Source organism: Haliaeetus leucocephalus, unplaced genomic scaffold (genome assembly GCF_000737465.1).
Source record: "Haliaeetus leucocephalus isolate CR32 unplaced genomic scaffold, Haliaeetus_leucocephalus-4.0 Scaffold168, whole genome shotgun sequence".
Taxonomy (NCBI): Eukaryota; Metazoa; Chordata; class Aves; order Accipitriformes; family Accipitridae; genus Haliaeetus; species Haliaeetus leucocephalus.
The window spans coordinates 501,806-525,516 of NW_010972604.1; the positions used below are offsets into that span (position 1 = coordinate 501,806).

General features: G+C 38.3%; 2 protein-coding genes across 4 annotated transcripts in view; both read left to right on the forward strand.

The window, feature by feature from the left end:
- ERCC6 (excision repair cross-complementation group 6) overlaps window positions 1–15,283 on the forward strand; it is a 48,130-nt gene extending 32,847 nt beyond the window's left edge. For 2 of the 3 annotated variants that reach the window (XM_010563467.1, XM_010563469.1), the window contains 13 exons: window positions 1,979–2,149; window positions 2,612–2,788; window positions 4,157–4,273; window positions 5,109–5,204; window positions 7,078–7,296; window positions 8,083–8,193; window positions 8,640–8,759; window positions 9,812–9,906; window positions 11,790–11,935; window positions 12,018–12,749; window positions 13,375–13,576; window positions 13,912–13,990; window positions 14,436–15,283. In XM_010563467.1, coding sequence (XP_010561769.1) covers window positions 1,979–2,149; window positions 2,612–2,788; window positions 4,157–4,273; window positions 5,109–5,204; window positions 7,078–7,296; window positions 8,083–8,193; window positions 8,640–8,759; window positions 9,812–9,906; window positions 11,790–11,935; window positions 12,018–12,749; window positions 13,375–13,576; window positions 13,912–13,990; window positions 14,436–14,864 — 2,694 coding nt within the window. In that variant the 3' untranslated portion in view covers window positions 14,865–15,283. The remainder of the gene's footprint in view (window positions 1–1,978; window positions 2,150–2,611; window positions 2,789–4,156; window positions 4,274–5,108; window positions 5,205–7,077; window positions 7,297–8,082; window positions 8,194–8,639; window positions 8,760–9,811; window positions 9,907–11,789; window positions 11,936–12,017; window positions 12,750–13,374; window positions 13,577–13,911; window positions 13,991–14,435) is intronic. The other variant, XM_010563468.1, reaches the window with a different exon arrangement.
- Window positions 15,284–22,057: 6,774 nt separating this feature from the next.
- Window positions 22,058–23,711, forward strand: part of LOC104829341 (bone morphogenetic protein 7-like) — a 6,344-nt gene continuing 4,690 nt past the window's right edge. Inside the window, exons 1-2 of the mRNA XM_010563520.1 lie at window positions 22,058–22,075; window positions 23,493–23,588. Coding sequence (XP_010561822.1) covers window positions 22,058–22,075; window positions 23,493–23,588 — 114 coding nt within the window. The remainder of the gene's footprint in view (window positions 22,076–23,492; window positions 23,589–23,711) is intronic.

Sequence of the window (23,711 nt, forward strand, 5' to 3'; positions counted from 1 at the left end):
GGGGGGGGGGGGGGGGGGGGTGTTTTGGGGGTAGTTTGTTTGGTTTTTTTAGTTTAACAGCACATGCCCTGAAATATTTCATTGAAGTGTATTTCTTCAGGGGATAAAAAAATTAAATTAAACATGCCTGAATCTAACCAAACAGGAATTGTGAATTAAAGAATACATGATAAAATAGCATAAATTTTGAAATGCCACAGCCTCAGAACAGTGTGTATCCAATATTGAATCTGTTATCGTATTTTTAAATATTTAAAATCATTCCAAGAGCTGCAACTAAAGCAAAGACAACCTCTGAGAAAGTACCCAATGCAGTAAAATGAGAGTTAATAAGTGTTGTAGTGTGAGTTGATAAAATTGTGCTGTTGTATTTCTTCATTGTCAGCACAAATCCTTGTTTATTAAAAATTTAGCTTGAAGGAAACTTTAATTAATTACAGGTTCAGTAAATCCTGACTAGGATTCTGCTGTGGTGTGTTTACAGTGAATGGCCTTCATGTGCCTGTGTTTCACTTCTGTTCTCTCTGCTACCTGACAATGTGATTTATGGCTGTTGTTTTCTACTAGTCCACTGTTTGCCCTCTAGGAGGGATTGGTCTCTTGAGCCTCCATAATAACAGCAGCACTTTCACAAAACATCTTTTAATGACAACAGTGTAACATTCTGTAAGTCAGGCTAATTGCAGACATACCCTATTAATTGCAAAAACTAGGAGAGGTTACATATTTTACAAGCTTTTAATTTGAAATCGCCCGAGATGATTTGTCTTAAGTGTTTGGATAGAGATGTCTACAATATTCTATGATAGGCCATTGCTGAGATTCTAGGACACGGTTGCAGACTGTGGGCAGTGTGCCAGGTAGAATTAAGCTTTGGATGTCCACATCTGCCTAGAAATCCTACTCTGTGTGTAATACAAATTGTTCTAAAGATTACATATTCTCTTGAGAATCGTGATGTCAACATTAAATAATGTGTCATGGTTTTATCAGGAGGTGATAATCAGAAAGTAGAAGTTCTTGAACAGTTGAACACAGAAGAGCTTTTTGAATCTTGGGGTATGTCTGAGCAAGAAATTTTATAATAAGAGATCATGGACTTTTAACACCATCCGAGTCTTTGAGATGGATTTTTCCCTTTTGTTTTTGTTGGGTTGTTTGTTTTGGGGTTTTTTTTTTAAGGTACTTCTAGTAATAAGAGTTTTGTCTTTCCTTTAGCAAATTCTGTGGTGGTTCTACTTTTTTTTCTTTTACATTGGGTATTTTTGTTTCATCCAGAATTGCTTCCCAGCCCATCATCTTCTGTTTAAGTCTTCTAGATTCATATGTGGAGAGTAAATGCAGGAAAGATGCATCTTGAATACTATGAATGCTTGGAAGGTGACATAGATGGTCCCTGCCCTACAAAATCTACAGCTATAAAGGGTAGTAAAAACTTGGGGAAAGGATATAGCTTACAAGAGAAGCACAAAATTTGAAGATTACTCACAAATATATTAATCCTATTAATGAGAGAGGTTGGGCAGAATTTAGGATTAACCAAACAGACTTTGTGATTTTTTTTCAGTTTTTCACTTGTTTAATTTTCTCAAACTTTCTAATCTTGCATGCAGTACACAAAGCTGGGTTTGTGAAGTGAATATAGGAGAACTTTAATCAAATGTAATGTTTGTTTTTTCAGACATTGCCTTTTAAAATAAATAAATGAATAAATGAAAACCACTGTTTCCTTCTGACCAGTCTTCAGGTCAAATTCTGATCTGTTATAACACAGTGTTCAAGTGTTTCATTCTTTTACAGATGAGCTAAGAATCATATAATCAAAATCTTGCCTATACTTATTTTCTTTGCAAACTAAATTATATATCTGCTTTTTCAAAACTTTTTGTATGTACCTTGGACAGCAAACCTGTAGTTCAGTAGGTCTGAGTTTTCTGTCTGTCATGTTTTACTGACAACATGCACCTTTTGCTTTTAGGTGAAACTAATTCAGGAAATTGCTTCATGCCATGGAATTTTAATTACATCTTATTCATACATTCGACTGATGCAGGATAACATCCACAGCTATGACTGGCATTATGTGATTCTGGATGAGGGTCACAAAATCCGAAATCCAAATGCCGCGGTCACACTTGCATGCAAGCAGGTACTTTATAAAAAATGAATGAAATATTTTAAGTGCTCTGGGGGGGAGGTTCCCAAATCTAATAGCCTGTATTACTTTATCATAAAAATGCACATTTGACCATTAATAAAGAGCAAAAGCATAAATCAAAATGGTCTGTATTTGACTATTTAATTTACTTAACATTTTTAATGAGCTTACATTAGTAAATTTACAGAAGTATGGTAGAGAAAAAAATCAGAAATTTTAAATTGTGTAGTAATTTACCATTTGGGATGAATGTCAGATTGCTGGTATTCATCTTCTGCTAACAGTTTATGGACAATATATTGCAGAAAGCTGTTTATTTCAGGAATATGAGGCCACATATTTTAAAATGAGAATTCATTGATGGTGAAATTGAATATACTCTGAAGCAGGAGGCAGGTTACACCATGAACCGTGAAAATAACTTTCTTTTGGTTTTGTGGTTTTTATTAATAGTTCCGCACACCCCATCGAATCATCTTGTCTGGCTCGCCTATGCAAAATAACCTAAAGGAGCTCTGGTCCCTCTTTGACTTTGTATTCCCAGGGAAATTGGGAACACTGCCTGTGTTCATGGAGCAATTTTCTGTTCCAATAACCATGGGAGGGTATTCTAATGCCTCTCCTGTCCAGGTAAATGCCTCAAAAATATCACTTTGCTTGAAGGAAACTGTTACGTTGTTTCTAAACTGACTTTTAAATGTACTTCATGCTGTATGTTCTAGTCACAACTCAAAAGAGAGGTGCATGTGTGTTTTACTGCTGCGTTTGAGAAAAGAACTGTTCAACTAAATGAGACCATTTTGTTTATACAGGGGTATAGCTTATACACAAGGCTTTCTTGTCAAAGGTTTAAATCATTAGAATTATTCTTTGATGTAAAGTAAAGATAAGCAAATTGCGGTGGGAAGTGTATATAAAATACATCTTGTGTTTTGATGTATTTGAATAAAACTTTCCTGTTTGATATCAAGCTTTGGCAAATTATGCAATAGAGGAATCCTTAAATCCAAACTGAAAACCGTTTTCATTTTAAAAAGCTAGAGTATGTATTGGAAGTCTGAAAGTAGATAAACTATTTAATTTTGAAAGCAAAAATTATTGGGAATATTATTTTGAATAAGTATGTCTATTAATCTTCGTAGTTGTGGTTCTCAGTATTTATGAGTTCTTAAACTTTTTTCAAATTAGCTGATAGATAAATTGTCTGCATAATAATCTGCAGACTAAGTTTCATATAAATGCTAATAAACTTTTATCCTTTTAAATATTCTTGTAACGTTTCGCACACATACATTTCTAAAGTTTTATTTTCTTCTTGAGTTTGAGTACTTCCCCTGTCTAAAGCTTAGTAATTTACTAAATTGGACAGCCAATTTGTTTTTTACACATCAATAATTTATTATATTCTTTGTTTAGCTTTAAGAGAAATGAAGGTATTTTTTAGCCATTATGTACAGTTAATACCCATCTCACACATCCATTACCCATTATAGAACCATATGCTCCATTTAAGGCCAGAGTGACCTTTAGTTTCTGTGATCGTGAGGATTTTCTTGTACCGATTTTTTTAATAGTCTCAAGTGGGCACTGATCTTCACTTATTGTCTAGTAAACACCATTGCTGTAGGCTTGTTTTTTGATCTTCAGTATATGTATTAGCAGTTTTTCATGAGGATTTTGGTTCTGTGCAAGTTTATACTCACTTCTTGAATTGGTTTCTAAAAGAAATACCTCATTTCTGATCTCTTTTAAAGTCCACTAAATTAGGAAAGATAAGTTAGTGGTATCTGAGGAAGACTTACTTTTTCAATGTTATTGTTGCTAACGTGAATTTTATTGCAATTCATGTTGTGTTGAATATGTAACTGTAGATGCATGTGATTCATAAATAATCTAATTTTATTAGAATTTTCCTATTACTAGATATGGAATTTTGCTTGTTACTAAAATTAATATCAAGAACCAAAATACAACTTTTGCTTTTTCTTCCTTTTTCAGGTAAAAACTGCATACAAATGTGCCTGTGTGTTACGGGACACCATAAACCCCTACTTGCTGCGAAGAATGAAGGCTGATGTAAAAATGAGCCTTTCACTTCCAGATAAAAATGAACAGGTTTGCTTATCTTTACTATTAGATCTGAGCCCTCTCCTTCCCCAAAATCCAATCTTTCATGGACATTTGGAAATAATTTGTGCTAATAGTAGATGAAATGCTGTTTTAACTAAAGATAAGATGTAGAGCTTTCAAGTTGCATACTCCTTCCACCTACATTCTGAGCATTAAATGGTCACAGTCTTGCAGGGTCTGTACAAGTACACTCTCATCTAAAAACCAAAGGATATATGAAGCATAGTCAGGTCTGCTTAATACTGTCCTCCTAGGTCACAGGTGCATACAAATGAGTTGTCCATGGGGTGTTTCCTATGATGCATCTCTTGGACACTTTAGCATTGTTTTCTCCTTTAAAAAGGTTCATTTTGGCAGCAAATAGTAGAGAAATACTTGATGGCAGTTGTTCATACGGCAAGCTAGCTGGGCCTGTACATTCTAATAAATTTCCAAAATATTAGCCTTTTGATCAAAAACTTGTTTGCTCTACAAAGAGGTGAGATGTCTTTTTAGGAAACATTCTGATTCAAAGTAGAGGTTGAAAGGATTGTTTAAACAACTGAAATTCCTACAAATACTCACTTGTAGTCATTATTAGATTCTTCTGCCACTCAGGTTTCAGTGCTTCAGGCTTTCCTGTCCTCTCTTTAATCTTTCTTCTTTTTTAATTCTTTCTATGCAGTATCTTTTAACTTAGTATTTCAGTATGTCAGACATCTGTGAAGCTTCATTGTAGCACATTGCAAAACTTTAAAATTCACTCTATTTGGAGTTTACAGGTCGGGCTTGAGCCCGACCTGTTCATTTGTTTCATTTGTTCATTTGTTTGCTTTGGTAGGTCCTCTTCTGCCGTTTGACAGATGAGCAGCGTCAAGTCTATCAAAATTTCATCAGCTCTAAAGAAGTTTACCAGATTCTCAATGGAGACATGCAGGTTGGCATTAATTAATGTTAATGACAGGTAGAATTTGATGGATAAAGTCATGGACTGACCTTTGCATTCTTCTGTCTGGATTCTGAGCAGAAAGGGGAGCAAACACACTAATCTCACTTCTACTTTTGTGGATATATGCTTTTTTTTCTCAGAAATATTCCAGGGAATATGTAGAGTTAGTGATCCATATGTAGCGGCATGAGCAGATAAAAGTAGTAGTGGAATGACTTTGCAATATGTTTGTGATCTTGGGAACAAATTATGGCTTGTTGGATGACCTGCTCTAGGTTACCATATGCATGCTTTTATACAATTGCAAAAGTGAAGCAAAGGAAAAGAGTAATTTGTCCTCAGAGTACAGTTCAGGTATGATAACTCTGTGATGCAACAGTTGATTATTTCACAGAGTCTTAATGTATAGCAGAGCAAATAGCAAGCATCCTTGTTACGGTCGTACTAGTCACTTCAACACCTTTTGCCTCCATCCTTACAACATAAGTGTTGAAATTGCTGTGACCAGGTTGACAGCAGTAATGGAAATACAGTTTCAGATGCCTGCTGTTGCCTGTGTAAAAAGTCTGCTATTCCCTGTGACTCCTACATTACACACATTTGGTCCATTTGACTTTTGTATGCATGCAGTGGATGTTTTTCACTCCCATTTTACCTGCAGGATACAGATCTACTGTTTGTAAGAGGAGAAGTAATATGTCTTGGTTATGATGTGTAATTTACCATGTTTCCTTGTCTTGTGAGCTGTGAAATCCCTTCTGCCCCCACCACCAGTGACTCCAGTTAGTTGTATGGTCAGTACAGCCATGTATATTGCAGTGCCATACAAAGCAGATGTTGACCTTATCACTGTTTTTACTTTTATATTTTTTCAAGATCTCGCAAAGGTATAGTGGCCAAGCTTTTTCAAATGCCTAGCCATTTTAGTTATCCCAATGAAAATTATTTTAAGGAGCTTGATCTTCAAGAGATGGCTTGTACAAGACTATCTGCAGAAATTTCTCTTAAGATGTACAGAATGGGCTATCATATTTGCTAGAGTTTTGAAAATTTTGAACAGTAAACGTCAATGCTTTTATTAGATGTTTTGTGATGACAGCAATGAATTCCAGCTGAAAAACAAAAACCCCATCGTACAAACAAACCATAAATTATGAGCAGGCTCATCCAACTTGTAGCGATAGAAGATTGAGGGATTTGCTGTTTCAAGCTAGTTCATTTTTAATGAGTGCCCATTATATCAGAAGAATAAGTAACACTTGTAATCTTGTTGAATGAATAACTGAACAGAACCTTCTAACATGGCATCAAAAGTGGTAATTTTCAGCTTCATATGTTTGTTCAAATATGTTTACTCATCTGTTCTTTGTTACCATGCATACTGGTGGGTATACTTGCTATCCTCAAGGTCTGTCTTAAGTTACCTGCTAACATGGCAGGGGTTGGAAGGAAGGACACAATAATTTCAAGTAACAAACTTGGTGGAATCTTTCCTTTTGAGTAGGAAAAATTTGACTGTGAGTTACAGCTAAAGACTACTTTTGCTAATGTGGAAATTGCTGCAGAAACAGCAAGGGAAATTGCTCTTAACATTGTCACCAGAATAGGCTCAAAAGAATGTAAAATTTCATTGACCTTCTCTTGTACTTGATTCTTGATTATTCTTCTTGATTTTTCCTAAAACTTTCCATGAAATGAGTATTAGCGTCCATTGGCTTTTCTAAAGAGCAAACCACTATTAAAAACAAACTTCTTGATGATTACTGGATTAATACATTATTTTTCTCAACCACAACCCATACAGACAAATGTATTTGTCAAGAAAATGAAAATAAAAATATTTTTCTCCTGTGTTCTTTAGATTTTCTCAGGACTAGTAGCTTTGAGAAAGATTTGCAACCACCCTGACCTCTTCTCTGGTGGCCCCAGGATTTTGAAGGGTGTACCAGATGCTGAAGTGGCGGAAGCAGATCAGTTTGGATATTGGAAACGTTCTGGAAAAATGATAGTGGTAGAATCCTTGCTGAAAATATGGCACAAACAAGGTCACAGAGTGTTGTTTTTTACTCAGTCAAGACAGGTAAGATGAGCTAATTGGTTTTAGTTTTAGTTATTACTAAAACTAAAAATGTGTATGTATGTATCCCAACAAGACTTGTAATTAGAACCACCTTTTGTAGTGTCCTTCTCAGAAAATTAACATCTTATGGAAACAAAAAACCAAAAATTACTAATGTCTTTGGAATAATTGGAGACCAGTTCCCAAGCTCAGTAAGCTTTACTGGAATGACACAGTGTTGTGGCAGTCTTGCCCAAATTCATTATACTGGCTCAAAGCTTGTATCAGTTCTACCCATATAACACCAAGCTGAAGCAGTGGTGACGTATTTATTGTCCCTATTGTGTAGTTTCAGGATAGAATCGGTAGTCAGTTTGTTTGCTGTGTTTAGTGCATGTGCTGCACATCTAATTCTCAGAACTGTGTGCTTTGGGCCAGTAGCACAGACAGTGACCTTCATTTGTTTTCCCTATGTATTCATGATTTTGTCTTGCTTCCATGGATTCCCTTGGAATGCTGCATCATTTACCTGGTTAATTGTCTTGAGACCATGGCTCTGGACCTCCCAAACCAAGCACAAACATTCCACTCACGCATTCAGCAGTGAAATAACTACTTTTTATTTTTTTTTTTTCCCCAATTACATAAGTTAATGAATTTTCTGCTTATTTAAGTTTCACAAGTTTTTGGTCATCATCTTGTTTGTTTGGTTGGCACTGCAGTTAGTACCAGAAATTCTTATGACTTGATCAGACAGTTGCTCAGTCTTCATGTCTGGATTTCATTAATTTTTTTCCATCACAACAGATGCTGCAGATACTTGAAGTCTTTGTGAGTGAAAGAAACTATTCGTACCTCAGGATGGATGGCACCACAACAATAGCTTCCAGACAGCCCCTTATAGCAAGATACAATGAGGTGAGATGTTGTATCCCACACACTAATGCCTGTTAGTGAGTATGGTTGAGTTCTTGCATTCCTTTTTGGTCTGTTTTTAATTATACTACAGGTTTGACACACAAAACTGGGGACTTCAATCAAATGAAACCACTTTCTTTGTGAGAGGGGGGAAAAAGCGATCACTTTTTCCACACTTAAGTTGGGTTTTCTGCTAAGAAAAAAAACACAGTTGAAAAGGGGAAAAAGAAATTTTATTGGACAACAGTAAATGAAATTTAGATCAAACTACTCTTATTTGTCAAGAGATATTAGGCAAAGAAGGAAATGCATTCCTTCTCTTGGGTCCCTTTGCATCTTTGCAAATAATGCTGATAATAAAAGAATCCAGGAAATAAAAAAAAAAAAAACCACAATCATTCTACTTTGGTAATTCTTGCTTTAGTAAATTCTTTCTTGTGTTATAGGACAAGTCCATATTTATTTTTCTTCTAACAACTCGTGTTGGTGGCATTGGAGTTAACTTGACTGGTGCTGACCGGGTTATTATTTATGATCCCGATTGGAATCCTAGTACAGACACACAGGTGAGTTTGGTTCATTACATTCCATTTACAAGCTAAGTTTAAATAAAACTGAAGACAGAATGACATTTATCTCCTCAAACAGTGTTAAACCACTATGTTGCTCTTCCCTAAGTTGTTGTTCCTAGCAATGGTCACTTAGGGTGCAGTTCCATATTATTACTCTTGTGGCAAAGCCGATTTAAGTGGTTCCCACCACATCCCCTTTATGCTGTTATACCCTACCACTCTTCAATATTGTCAATTCACATAGTCTGTTTAGAGTGTAGCCAAACAAACAGTTGAAATGGCCTGATTTTTAAAAATAAACAAACAAACAAACCAGATGTTTCTGAAGGGAGAGTACAGCTGTGCAAGCTCTTGAACACGCATGACTGTTTACAGTGGCAATGCAGGGTAAGCAAAGGGGAGCAAGTGTTGCTTAAATTGGCTTTGTCACTAAATAATGATATGTAGCTATACCCTTAGAAGCTGCTGTTAAGCGAATACCTTGAAGAAGTTGTTCTTTATCTGATGGTGTGATGAGACCCTGGTTTATTAGATCCCTCAACAGTATATGCGGCTTACATGTTTGAGAGGAAAAAAATATTTGTGATGAAAATCCTACATAGCTCTGAGATCTGCAAGTGGTATGTTTTAGTTGTTGGTTCAAGATGTTTATAGGAAAGCTTTCAGTTAAGAAAAAGAAGAAAAGTTCAACAGAAATGCATATATTAAAGATCTATTGTAAAATAGTTCCCTTTTGGAATAAGTCTATATAAAGTACGTATCCTAGATAAGAGTTCTAATTTTAACGTAATTTATTTTTTGAGATTTATTGCATAGATTTCTTCGTACAACTGGAAACTTTTCTTTTTACATAGGTAAACTTTCTAAATTGTTTTTCTCTCCTGCTGAGTTAGTTGTCCTAATGTTGTAGAAATACCACAGCTATGCAACTTCTTGAACTATTTGTTAAATATCCAAACTAGGTTTGAAGCAGTGGTATCGATAGCTCTCTGTTAAACACATGTCTAAGAGGCTAATGTCTGGTAACCAAACCTTTTATGTTCCAGGCTCGGGAACGTGCTTGGAGAATAGGCCAAAAGAAACAGGTGACTGTGTACAGGCTTCTCACTGCAGGTACTATTGAAGAGAAGATATACCACAGGTCAGTTGGATAAAGCAGTATGCACAAGAAAATATTTGTAGCGAATCTGAGGTGTACGTAACAGTGGCATACCTGTGCATGTGCACACATGGCTTGTAATCCCCATCTTGGTCATGATGGGCGAGTCACTGAAAACTTTTAAAAATTTCTGCTGAGAAATGGACCTTCATCTAATATTAGGCTCCCAGCTGCAGCGCTGTGCTGCTGCCTCTCTAGCTCCAAGAACCACATGCTAAACATACCTCATCAGTCTGTTCCAGCAGCTGTGTCCAGTACATCCAGAATTCACTGTAAATGAGAGAGTGTGAGGCATAGACAGGAAAAAATGAGCCCCTTACTCAGAACATGAGACTCAACAAGTCTGAAATGCAAATTGAAATCAACAAGTTCTTTATATTGTCCTTAGGATATATAAAGATGTATGTGGTACATACATCCATTTACTACTCTGCAAACCCAATTTGATTTTATTCCCAAATCATTCCAAAGTGAGAGAATTAAATCCCAAGAACCACCAGTCATATTCACATTATTTATTCCAAAATGTAGCTAAAGCCTTGAAGTGCTTGTATTTTGAAAACAGTGAAATCTTTTTGTTTTACTTTCCCGTTCAGCTTTCTCAGTAGTTAGCTTCACTGACATGAATTCCAAGTGAAAGTACATGGGAATCCTCTGCCCCGGCATTACTCTTCAGAACTGGAATATCCCCTTTGAAAATGCAGATGAATGAAAAGCTCTAAATAATGAAATACCTGCACTTATTGAGTGCCTTTTTAAATCTATTTTACCACATGGACACAAAAGCATCCGCTGTTGGTTGGCTTGCATCCCTCTGGCATACTTCGGTTTGAACAACACTGACCACATCAAGGAAGTGGGCTCTAAGGGTCAGGGCAGCCATCAGAAATTCATTTATTTCCTGAACAGTGCAATGGGCTTTGAACTTTGAGCAAGTTGCCTTTTCTCTTCGCCTGTGTTTTCTTTTCTGCAAATATGTGATCATCCTTGCAAGAAGCTATGAAGCTCAGTTAATTCTTAAAAACTTTAAAGTCATCTGATGGGTGCACTACAGTAGCTGGCACCTAAGTTTAAACTTAGTTTTTGCCAACTGGATTTAAAAATACTTTCCCTGCTTAATGCCAGCAGAGCCAAAACCGTGATAAAAACACTTCTTGAGAACTGATTTCCAGCTTTATTTAGGGATGTATTTTTTGTACATGAAAATAGTGCGTAGAATTTGAAATCAAAAGCTATGTAGTACAAACATGGCATAGAAGTAGATTTACCAGTGCTAGAAGACTTTTTGCAACTTAGTTCTCCTCTAGATTTGTTTCTTTCAGTCTTCTGCAGATGGACTTTTATTCCCTTCCTCTCAACCACAAATCTGATTTCCCTTTTCAGTGATTGTCATCCAGTCATCACCATCGGACTGAGCTGCTCTGCTGCTTTTGATTCCTCCAACCAATTGACCATTAAAATGTTGTAATTTTAACAAGCTCTTGTTTTTCTTTCAGGAGCTTTCTGATAGTTTTATTGTAACATATGCAAGCTTTTCAATTTTAATGGACAAAAAAAATTCTAGCCGTGAAGTTATTTATTGCTTAGTTAAGGGATGCCCCATAGGACATTTCAGGATGGTGGTTACCTGTTGTGTTATGGGGTTGTTGCAAAACAATAAATGCCTGTGTTTAACAATTTAGTTGGTTGTTTGAAAGTTACTAACTCAAGATTGTCTTTTGGAAACTAACATCATCTTCCCGCTGCTTAGTTGTTCTGCAGGGTAACATTTGTGCTTATACAGTTTTCTGTTTAAGTACTGTATTCAGTACTTAAACATAGCTAGACATTGTTTCATGCACAAAGTACTTTTTTTTCAATTTTAGACAAATCTTCAAACAGTTTTTAACGAACAGAGTGCTGAAAGACCCTAAGCAGAGGCGCTTTTTCAAATCCAATGACCTTTATGAACTTTTTACTCTGAGCAGCCCAGATGTGTCTCAGGGGACAGAAACAAGTGCAATTTTTGCAGGTACGCATTTTTCTCTGTTTGTTTAAAAGAAAAAATGTTTGAAGTGTTTGATAAATGGATACTAATTTCATTCATCCCTCAGGTACTGGTTCAGATGTTCAAGTCCCAAAACACCAACTGAAACAGAAACTTGAAAAGCCACCTGATAATGACACTTCTAAAGGTGATCTCCATCTTACAGAAAGCAGCTCACCAAAGTACAGCAAGTCATCCAATTCCTACTCGACCACCCACATGACAAATTCTTCTTCTAAAGCAATACATGCAAGTGAGGAAACCAAAGGGAATTTGGAAGCCTTTGACCAAAATAGCTATGCAAAAGATAATATACAAGCTGCTACTAATATAAATTCATTGAATAAAAGCAAGGAGGAAAGCTTGGAAAGAGCTGACAAATCTATGTTCCAGTCATTGCTAGGTGATGCAGGGTCTTCAGAGAATGCCAAATGTCTGAACACCATGGTGGCTGATGAAGTACATGGAGCAGCTAATGCAAATGTGAAGGGAGATTTTAGCCTTACATGTGGTGCAGCTGGCTCTTGGGAAAAGCAGGTTGCTAAAACTGAAGATGGGCAATTAGGTAATAATCATTATAAGTGTACCTCAAAAACAAAGCACAGGGTGGATATGCTGTCACACGAGAGCCACAAAGATAAGTCTAAGAAGAAGCATCACAAAGATGCCAAATTTGAAGGAGAGCGTGTTCCTCATCTAGTGAAACAAAAGCGATACAGAAGGGAGAACAGTGAAGAGAAGGAGGAAGACTCAAATAAAAATGATGATTATGTCTTGGAGAAACTTTTCAAAAAATCAGGTAACAGTTGTTATTTTGCTGCTCAACAGTGTCAGACTATTTAAACAGAGGTATATAAAATTTATGCAAGTGAGGGAAGGAGCAGTTCTGTTACTCTGATGGTCAGAGCTACAATACAAAACGTGTTTTATCTATTCTGTTACTGTAGTGAAACATTAAAATGTTCATCACTGAAATGCTTCGGTTATGAATGTGCTCATTACCTCGGCACAAACATTTCAGAGATCTGCAGCCTTCCAGAAACACTTCTGGATGTAGAAGTAATGCAGTGTTTCTTCTGGAAATAAGGATATAACCAACCTTCATTTACACAGGGGTTTCACTTCTGTCTGCCATGTCCATAACAATAGAAATGATCAATTTACCCACATAATTGCCAAGTCTGTTGTGAATAATGACCTCATCAGCACACCAGAAGTGGTTTGCTGTCAAATTGATTGCTTAACTGATAGAAGGGGGTTCTCTTATTAGAAATGACTATACTGAAGTGCTGACTATAATCAACCTGCAAAAGGAAAAATATGATTGTGGCATTCACTTAAATGGTGAATATTTAATTTTACAGATAACCATGTAAATGAACAGATGTCCTCCTTCACCTTTTCTTGTATCTTCTGGTTTCTAGGGGTGCACAGTGTTATGAAGCATGATGCCATTATGGAAGCTTCCAGTGCAGATCATGTGCTGGTGGAAGCAGAAGCAAACAGAGTGGCCCAGAATGCCTTAAGAGCCTTAAAAGTCTCTCGACAGCAATGTTTAGGAGCTGCTTCTGGTGTGCCAACATGGACAGGCATGAGTGGTCTTTCAGGTGCACCATCAGGAATAAAGTAAGTTCAGTTCTCACACTGCTTTTCCAAAAACAGAAAAGTTCCTTAGGCTGCTACGGATTTACCATTTTTTTTGCACTTGGTATTTGCAATAACATGTATCAATGTGGAGTTCGTGTTTTATATTTAATAAAGACATGAAGGCATATTACAAGCCTAGGAAGTCCATTCTGAAGTACAAAGAAAGCATTATTGTTGCATGGTAGAGGAGAGAGAGTTTGGCAGAGGGCTCTTGAGAACCCTAAAATGCAAACCCAGTCAATGTCTTTGGCAAAACTATCCTAATCACTTTGAGAAGGATGTTTTATGGAGCTAATTCTTTTGTGGGTTTTCAGGAGTCGGTTTGGTCAAAAACGAAACCCCATGCTGCTTTCTTCACATTCCACTTGTGCATCACCTGCAAAGAAGTGCAAGGTAAGAGACACAAGCTAACATTTCTCTTTTAATAGCTGATATATGTGAAATGTTCTGATTTATGCAACAAATCTGATTTATACTGTAGATGTGTCTCATACCCATTTGTTGTATGATTATGTAGAATTCTAGAGTTTTTAGTCACCCATGAATTTGATTTTTCATGTTTTGATATAGCATCTTGATGAAGTCTAATTAGATACAGCAGTCACAAATTGCAACATGGTCTGGTTATCTGTCTAAAGACCAGCAATGCTTTTTCTTTCACTTCCTAAGTTCTAAAGTTGAGACCAGAACATATTACCTCTTTATTGTGTATTTCAGATATCTAGCTTCTGAGTGTTCATGTTTGTTGTTTAAGTCTAAACAGCAAGCAGATTTTGTATAACAGATTCTGTGGATTTCAAAATCCAACTTTCTCCATAGTCTTTATGTTTGTTTGCAGGGTGCAGATACAATAAAGAAAGAAAATGTAAAGAAGTGTAGTTCCAATGGGCACTTTGATGGCAGATCTGGAGAATCACCATCCAGTGCACTAGACTCTTCATCTTTATTAGCTAAGATGAGGGCAAGAAACCACCTTCTTTTACCACAACAGACAGGGAATGAGGGAGATGAGAATCATCAGCAAGCACCTGCCCCAGCCCTGGGTTCAACAGAATATGATGAACTGCTCGTGGATATGCGTAACTTCATAGCGTTCCAGGCCCATGTGGACGGCGAGGCTAGCACTCAGGAAATATTGCATGAATTTGAGTCCAAACTGCCTGCAGCGCAGTCCTGCGTCTTTAGAGAACTTCTCCGCAATCTCTGCACCTTCCATAGGAGCCCCAACGGTGAAGGTGTCTGGAGGCTAAAGCCAGAATTCCGATGAACTTTGTCAAGGGAAGTCATCTGTCTGTACGCTTGGCCACCACTCTCCTTTCAAAGACTTACTGTTTGTCTTTTAAAGTGAGGAATTATTTCGTATTCATGATTTAATAATTGACTTGAGCAGTCAGTGGTGCAGCGCTTGTTGCAGGCTTAGAGCTAACAATTTCTGATTTACACTATTTATATCAAAGCGCCGTCTACCTCATAGATGAAACAATACAAAATATCAGCACCTTTTCTTTAAAAGAAATCTTAATATAACTGGGATGAAGAATACATACTGACTTTTTATTGCAATAAGAACCATGGATGTTGCCATGGGTTGTAAGACTTTGATTTCTGCGAAATTCCAAGAACTTCCTCGATTTTCTGTATGTTACTTGAATGGTCATGGGGCACACAGTGTACCGTTAAAAAAAAAAAAAAAAAAAAAAAGGAGGAGGAGGAGATGATAGTGGTCAGCATGAGAGATTCACTTGCACCAACAAGTGCGTCAAAGTCATTGTATATCATCAGTAGTGAGAATTTTGTTTTAATGTAGGTGCTTTCATTGTTGCCAGCATCTAGCATATGCAGTGTAACTTAGATCACTAAATATTTTGGGAAATAATTCTACTGCCACAGAGGTTTAATCACAAAAATTGAAAGCCTGGCAGGATATTGAGATGACTGACAGTTGATAATTATGGAAAACTTAGGATATTAGGAAAACCCATTTACACTATAATCATCAATTCAGTTACAGTCCTGTATACCACTGGTAATTGCTTGGTACAATATTTCTTACCACTGAGGTGACAGTAACTGTGATGTTTGTCACAGGTTGTGGACCGATAGTTGAAATCCCATGAAATTATCATGGGTCTCACTGTAATTTATGTCAAAAACTTTCCAGTTCCCTGTTAGCACTTAGTCTTTGTCAAGGTGTAAAACTTTGAGGTGTTGGTTGGTCAGAGGGGGAATGGTTTCACTGCATTTTACTAACCATAATCACTTTTGGCCAGAGACGTAATTAGAGCATATACAGCAGTCACAGGTCATACCTATTCTGTAGATAGGGAAAATCTCAGTCTTCCTGACAGTCAGACAAGTTCTAATACCCACTTTCTTCCAAGGAAGGAAGGATTGGATTATTTGTAGCAAACCTGAGTACTACTTTGGGTCTATCTTCAAGGTACTAGTGTGCTATGTAAGGAAATCTTAAGGGGGAAAGAATGGATAGATTTTTGAGAAGAAAACTACATTCTTGCAGCAATATTAAATTACTGTATGGCTTAAACTAGGAACAGTTAAATATGCCTAATGTCCTTCCTATCCCTAAGCTACTGAGAAAAGGGAAAGCTCTAATTTTTTTGTTCAGTGTGAAAGTATCTTGTTTACTTCAAGTGAAAATACAAATACTGAAAGATGAATGGTGAAGCAACAATACAAACTGTTACTTTTTTCTCATAAAGAAAGTCTTTAAGATACCCCAGTGGCTCTTCTTGTTTTTGCTCAGTGCTAAAGGTTCTGTAGAGATTTGCAAAAAGTGGTGACTTGCTGTTTCAATAACTGGTCAGTTGGCTTTTCACAGACTGGAGCTGGACAGGGCAGACAGTCCAAGTATCTGTTTCTTTTCCTCACGGCATTTCAAGGTGGGACTGTGGCACCTTTTCCTGACATCTCTTTTCCTGATCCCATTTATATTCACTTACATTCCCTCTTTCAGGAGAAAGGTAAAACCAAGAATCTAGGCTGCAATTACAAAACACTTCAAAAATTGTAGATCTGTTGATCTGACTTAAAATGGATCAGTAAAAGAGTAAAAAAAAAAAAACCAAACAACTTTGCTGTTCTCTCAAAAGCTGTAGGGAATTTTAATTGGTTTTGGGTGTCATGCCCCCACATATCCCTATGCCCCAGGAACAAACCAGGAATTCAGCTGTTAGCAAAGCTGCTGTTGTCACCTTAGCTGTCAGTTCTGGTATCCTGTTTTATTTACTACTTCCAATCTTAAAGAAATAGTTCCTGTTTAAGGAAAGTTTGCAACTTCTCGCTGATCTGTTAATGTAAATGGACTTGCATGTGCTTTTTATAAATCCTAGGCTTTTATGGACTTAATAAAAAAGCAAAACCAAAAGTCTGTTCTAGAAGTCGTCTTTGGGGGCGGGGCCAAGAATGGCGGGGAGGCATCTCTTCCTGTATAGTGTGGCTCTGACTAAATGATTCATATTATCTTTAAGTACATTTCCATTTTTCATACAACTTCAAATTATGCAGCCTAGCAACTAGATTTTTTTTCCAGTACTAGCTTTTAAAATGTTTAAAAGACTGAATGAATATTAGTATAATACTCAAAAAAATATTTTTAAGTATTTAATCTCAAAAGTGTATGTGATTAAAGGTCTACAGGCTGATTTATAGGTAAAAGTTGTTCTGGAATATAATACAGCTGCTATACATTCTATGGTAGAAGAGTTATTTCAGAATAATCCTACTTTGATTCCATAAAGTATTATCTGATTTTTTGTTTGTTCAGCTTTACCTCTGTAAAGTGAATTCCTTTCACATCTTCAATGAATAATCTGAAACAATTCCTGACTAGTGATATTGCAGAGTCAAACATGTTTACCATTAAATAGCTTTACAGATACATAATATTTTTTAAAGCTTGTATTTTAGCCTTCTCAGTTTCCTAGTATTCAGTGCTGCAGTTGGTAGTTGCTACTTTATTTGTGCATGATTCCAAAAATCACTCATGTGGAATGCTTGTGTTTTTATAATTTGTTTTCTTACCTCAGTAAAAAGGGGATAAAGAACGATTAAAATATAGATGTTAATTTAGGAATCAAGTTGGAAAAAATCATTAAATCTTATTAAGAAAAGACATTTCAGCATGGAGCAGTGAGTATAATCTTTAAATTAAAAAAAAAAAAGTATGCCACAATAAACTACTGAAAACTTGTTTCCTGTAAAGATGCTAAAAGCTGAGCACCATGCTACTCAAAAAAATGTCATGCCACTGTAGATGATGTGACCTACTACCCACACAGCTCAGCAGACAAATGCAGTTGAACAAAAATCTAGAAAGCTAAATAGCAAAAACTTGGATTGTTCTGTAAGCAGTTATAAGGGCTGTGTACACTGTTTGGGTAAAACGTGCTGCGCTGGTATTTTAACAGCAGAAGTTAAAACTTACCATAATTGTTTCTTCTGGTTCCAAACCATATTTGTAAAGGGGAGGTAAAAAACAACTCTTTCTTTGTTTATTAAGGTGTTTTCTCCCCTCCCCCCACATCTCATCCTCCTTTTACATTTTTCCAGGTGTTTATTCTCCCATGTTAATCCTTTTGCTGAAGACTTAAGTCTTGTATAGTCAACCTACTCATTTCTGGTATAAGAACTAAATTCTGACCTAGAGAAAAGAGATTCTGCTAAAGGTTGTAGGCACTTGACTCTTCTGAACAATAATGACCTGCCACAAAAGGAACGTTAGCAAGATGCTGAATAGATAGATTCAATTGTGATTAAAAAATGGAGAGGAGTATTTTTAAATCCATAACTTCATACTGTGGCTCGGCCTCTTCTCAAAGGGCTACACCATGTGGAGAATTGAGTCTACTACAGCTAATAAATGTTACCCTCCCAAGTAAAGCTGTAGGGAATTGGGCTTTTTATCTGCAAGTTTTGGCTTCAGATGATATCACCTACAGACAGTTGTACTCAAGTCACAAGGTCAACCTTGCTTTCGATTCCAAGATTGCTAAACTTGGCTGATTTTTACTGTCTTCTAGTGGTGCAATTCTCTGCCTTTCAAGAAGCTACAGCAGAGGGGACAAGACTTTCAAAAGGACTTGATGGGATTTTTGTTGTTGTTGTTCATAAAATCCCGCAGCACTCCCCTTCTTTGAGCTACTGACTCATTAGGACTAAGAAGTTTCCAGTTCTTCAGCTGGTGTGAATGCAGCTCCACTGACGTGGATGGGCTGATGCTGTTCCTCGAGGACCTAGCGAGTGTGTTACCTGGGATGCTGCACATACGTGATTGAAACGGCCACAGAACATCAGCCTTTCTCCAGTTTCTGTGTGCTTACTGATACTGCTGTATGGAAAGGACAATTAAAGGCGAGTTGCATTCCTGAAAAGGGATAGCCTGTTGCACAGGTTTTTGGTTGATTTTCACAAAGAATGATCTTGTGGGCCCCGTTTTTGGCTGAACTCCAAGTACGGTTTGAGATGTGCTTTTCAAAAATCATGGAGATAGGTGATGGCAATGATTTTAGTAGCTATCTGAAGAGACCTTTGAGTCTTGATTCCCCAGTTAAAGTTATGTATGAAGTGCACTTTGTTATACTGATGTTAGTCTGCAATTGAATCGGGACTTTTTTCCCTCATCTGCCAATTAACTGAGTTTGGTAGTGAATGAATACTGCCAGGACCGGTAATGCCCCATCACTAGTATGTAAGGAAAAAGCTCTTCGGAGGGAGAATGCTTTGCATTTGCTTAGACTGAGAAAATACACAAAATCTGTTCAGTAAACAATGATACTACTGTGTAACAGTGTAAAAATGAGAGAGGAATCCTCATAACAACATTGGTGGGGAGGGAGAGAATTTTCCAATAGATTTTAAATTGTTACACATTGAGATCTATCCAAAAAAAAAAAAAAACCCACCACATATAATGATACACAATACTTTCTCAGTGACAAAGATACCCAGGCAGGCATCACATAACTAGAAAAAGCAGTGTGAAAACTATTGTTACAGGATGTATTCTTCAGGGAAAGCTGTCACAGGAAGCAGTAATTTAAGCAATTAATTTGACAAAACAGTCTTAGAGAAAACAGTAACTTGACTAATGTTCTTTCGAGAGGGTAACACTTTTCTTCAACATAAAATAATTTTATTTTTAATAGAAGGAACTGGGTAGGTGAATAATAAAATTGGTGAGATAATACGTGACTTGCATTCTTTTTGCATACAGCTGTGATTCCTCTGTCAAATCTAGTAATAAGTTTAAGCAGTTTTCTCTCTCGGAGGGAGGAAGGTGTTGAGGAACAGCCATATCTCAGTGGTTCAGCAAGGAAGGACGACGCAAAGTCTTTTGTGCTGGTGGAGACTATGCTTTCTCAAATGATACATGAAGATGGTGAAAAGATTAGATGTGAGAGACCCCATAGCAGCTTTAAACTTGGTGTACTCCCAATGTATGGGGCCAAAAAATTACTTAAACCATGAGAAAAAATTAAGAAGGAATTAAGCTGGGTAGCATAGTCACTGAGATGGTTTAAAATGTGGCATAATCTACCTGTTTGGTCTTTTAGGAGCAGGGAGATCTGGATTCTCTTGCTATAAACCTCTGGGTGACTTTGGATGCCGTACTATACTGCCTGCTGCATTGGCTTCCCCATCTGATGGATGCAGTCTTTTGGGGATGGCAAGAAATCTTTCAAGTCCTTTGGAAATGCTTCAGAAAATGATAGCACAGTACAAAGAATTCCTGGTTGGAAAAACAGAGGTAATACAGCATCTTTCTGTCTAGATTATTAATTCAGCAACTGTAGTTTACACAAAACTATCATACAAAATTGCTGAGAGTCCAGTTTTTGAAGGTCTTGAGTAGGGCACATGTCTTGGAGTCAGGATGTGCTCGCAAGTCTGCACTTGGGAGTTTATCTCCTCTGGGAGAGGTATTTATATATTGGATACATGGTAAAAACACTCTCTGCTACTTAGGGCCATTTATAATTTCCCTGTTCCAACATTCAAGCTAAATGCTGAATATATGCTTACTAACTCAGTGGCTCTCTCCATCTACCCAGCCCTCAAGGGATTACTATTCTAGGCTCTGGAGTGACGTCAACAGTCCTACTTCACATGATATTGCTGATGTGGTATAGTCCTGTTCCTTCAGCTGAGACTTAGAAGATGAAGCTTTCCTTAGTAATTCTTAACTTTTGCTGGTGACCCTGGTTTTGCTGCCTCTAGTATCATTAAAAGTAAAGAGAAGTCTGACATCTTTCATGCAAGGGTCATACCTCTTTTCTTTTTTAAATGGGTCTAAGACAGCTGCTATGAAGTGAGTGAAATACCTTGTGTTCTTGCTCCCTGCCTGCAAAAGCCACAGTGAAGACTGCAGTACATCATTGCTGTGTTCAGGGAGCACAAAACTACTCTCCTTTTTCCGGAAAGAAAAGATCTGCATGAGTCACTAAACTAGGAACTACAAAACCTGCCCAGGTACAGAGAAGCATCAGGCATCTGTGTTGAGAAGGAAGCAACTTTCACCCTGCTCTATCCAGTAGTTTCTCATTGTTTGTGCTAACCTGGAATTAATGGGAGATGGGAGAGTGTATTTTGAGCTGAGCTCTTCATTTCTGAATGGCAGGGTTGGACTTGCATTTAAGTCCAAACTTGTTAAGGTTCTGAAATGCACAATGAAGGCTCCCAACTAAATTTTGCTCTGCCCACTAATGATACTTTTTCAGTACTGCTGTCCATATTAATTATAATGGCATCAAAGATGATGTGGCAGGCCACATAATAAATCTCCCCATTCTTACCCATAAAGAAAAACCCCCTGTTCTTACCCGTCTGAAAGCCAGATGATTTTGAACTCTTCAGACCCTCCAAGCTGTTTATCCAGTCATTTGAAAGAGGGAGAAGGAAAAGCAATGCCAATGCTGAACTCTTTAGAGAATCCACCTAAAATTTTAAGTTGTTAACTGTCTGTCATAGTTCCCTACAGATTCCTTGCTTTTCCTGGGCTCCCAAAGCCACACTGCTCACAACATGTAAGTTGAGAGAACCTGTTTTTATTGTACAGAACAGGGAGGTTGAAGCCTTGCACTAATTGCAAACCAGTAAGTAGTATCATCAGTGGAGCTATGACCAGCTCCTCCATAAGGCTTACATAAGTGGTGAGTCATACAGGCTTAGAAAAGAATAGGGAGCGAGGCTTTCATTATGTTGTTTGCCTAATCAGAAATATGAAAATAAAAGAACACAGCACTCAGTGGGTTACGTTTGGCTAACTGTAGGCTGGAATTTCTGCAGTTGCACTACTATGATTGAGGCATTTCGTTGTTTGTGGTCCCAGCTTATATTAAACAGGGAGGATTTTTTCATAAATCTTTGCCTCTAGGGCAGAGTTAAGGTTGTTTGGGAACCCTAGCTATGTGTTTGCAGACATTAATGTCTGGAAGCAGCACCATGAGAGTAAAACTGGAGGTATGTGCCTAGGGAGGATACTAGGAGTAAATGAAGAGGCCCAAGGGCAGGGTAGGGTTTGTAAGGATAAGCATGTGAAGAAGCAGTGGAGTGGAAGCAAAGCTTTTAGGGTGACTGAAAAACAGTCTAGTGATGATTTCTCATATCTTACTAGTCTCTTTCCACGCTGTCAGGCAGATAGTTGAACAGATATTACTTTATCCAGCACTGCTGTTAGCCATGAGCTGAGATACCTACAGCCCTTGGAAGACAGCTGGAGAGTTCTGAGGATCAAAATTGGCTGTAGCTTTATGTGCAGCAACAATGCTCTTTACACTGGTCTGATTAACTCATCACTGCTTCTCATTTTCCTCCATCAGTCCTCTGCACCTCATGTGGCAAACTGATCAGCAACCTTGTCTCCTGGTGAAAAAAACATAGCAATAATAACTATTCAATTTCTTTTTCAAGTATGTGGCTACAATAGTTGAAGGCTGGAACAAGTGACAGTAGGAGAGAGTCTGGAGCTCAAGACTGCATGGCCAAGTGCCCTAGGAACTTCAGCTTTACAGCAGCAAAACATGAGTGCTTTCTGTATCAGAGCTGTTTGAACAGTCCAGATTAAAACGTTTTTTCCTTCAAATGTCTAATTTGGGAGCGTGCGGAGCTGTAGCCTCTTTGTCGCCACCTCATGCATCTATGGGCCCACATGCCTAAGCAGAGGAGCCAGAGGACGTTTCTACCTGCCCCTGCCCCATAACCTACCTCCCTTTGCTTTCCTGCCTGGAAAGGGAACGAGGGGCCGTGCGGAACAAGCAGAACAGGCACCGCTGTGTGAACCATCAGGAATGTATAACTGCTCCTCAGTCAGTTGCCAGACTGCCTTAAAAAGGACCAATACGCAGGATGTTTAGGGTTTGGGTTGGGGTGGGTTGGTTGGTTGGCTTGGGGGGGAGTGGAACTCCCGTCATCAACGAAAGCGGGGAAAAAAAAGGCAAATTAATTGAAAGCTGGTTCAGTCTGGGAATGATTTAAGCCTTCAAATAGCTTCTCAGCATACGCATGCCTCCCTCCATCGCTAATTACTTGGAAGCTCGGCTGCTCTTGCTGCACGGCGATCGCAGGCGGCCGGACTCTGTCCCGTCCCTAAAGCCTCGCCCTGGGCAGCAGTCGGGCCCGAGTTACAGCCTTGTGTAACCGCAGGCTCTGTCCTGCGGCACGGCCGAGCCCACCCCGGGGCCTGGGCCCACACCAGGGGGAATTCTGTAGGCTGTGAAGCTGGCAGATGCAGAGGCTCACGCCCATTTTCAAGGGTACTTTTCATTGCTGTGGCACTGACAGGAAACGGCACCCGGGATCAGCAATGCCCAAATCAAAGCCTGTTTTAAGAAGGTAAGTTTAAAGAATAAGACTCTCACAAGTGCGGTTTTCTTTGCAGCTACTTGGCCTCCCCCGACACCAGCAGCCGTTCCCCCGAGCCCCGGCCGGCGGCCCTCTGATGTTAACGAGCCAGCGGCGATGCCCCATTGAGCCTGTAAAGGGGCCTTAATGGCCCGGGCGAGGCGCGGCCGCCCGCCCCCGGGGGAAGCGGCCATCGGGGCTGAGCGCCCTTGCCCCGCGCACTCGCCTCGCCGCCCTCAGCTGTGGCGGGCCGGGG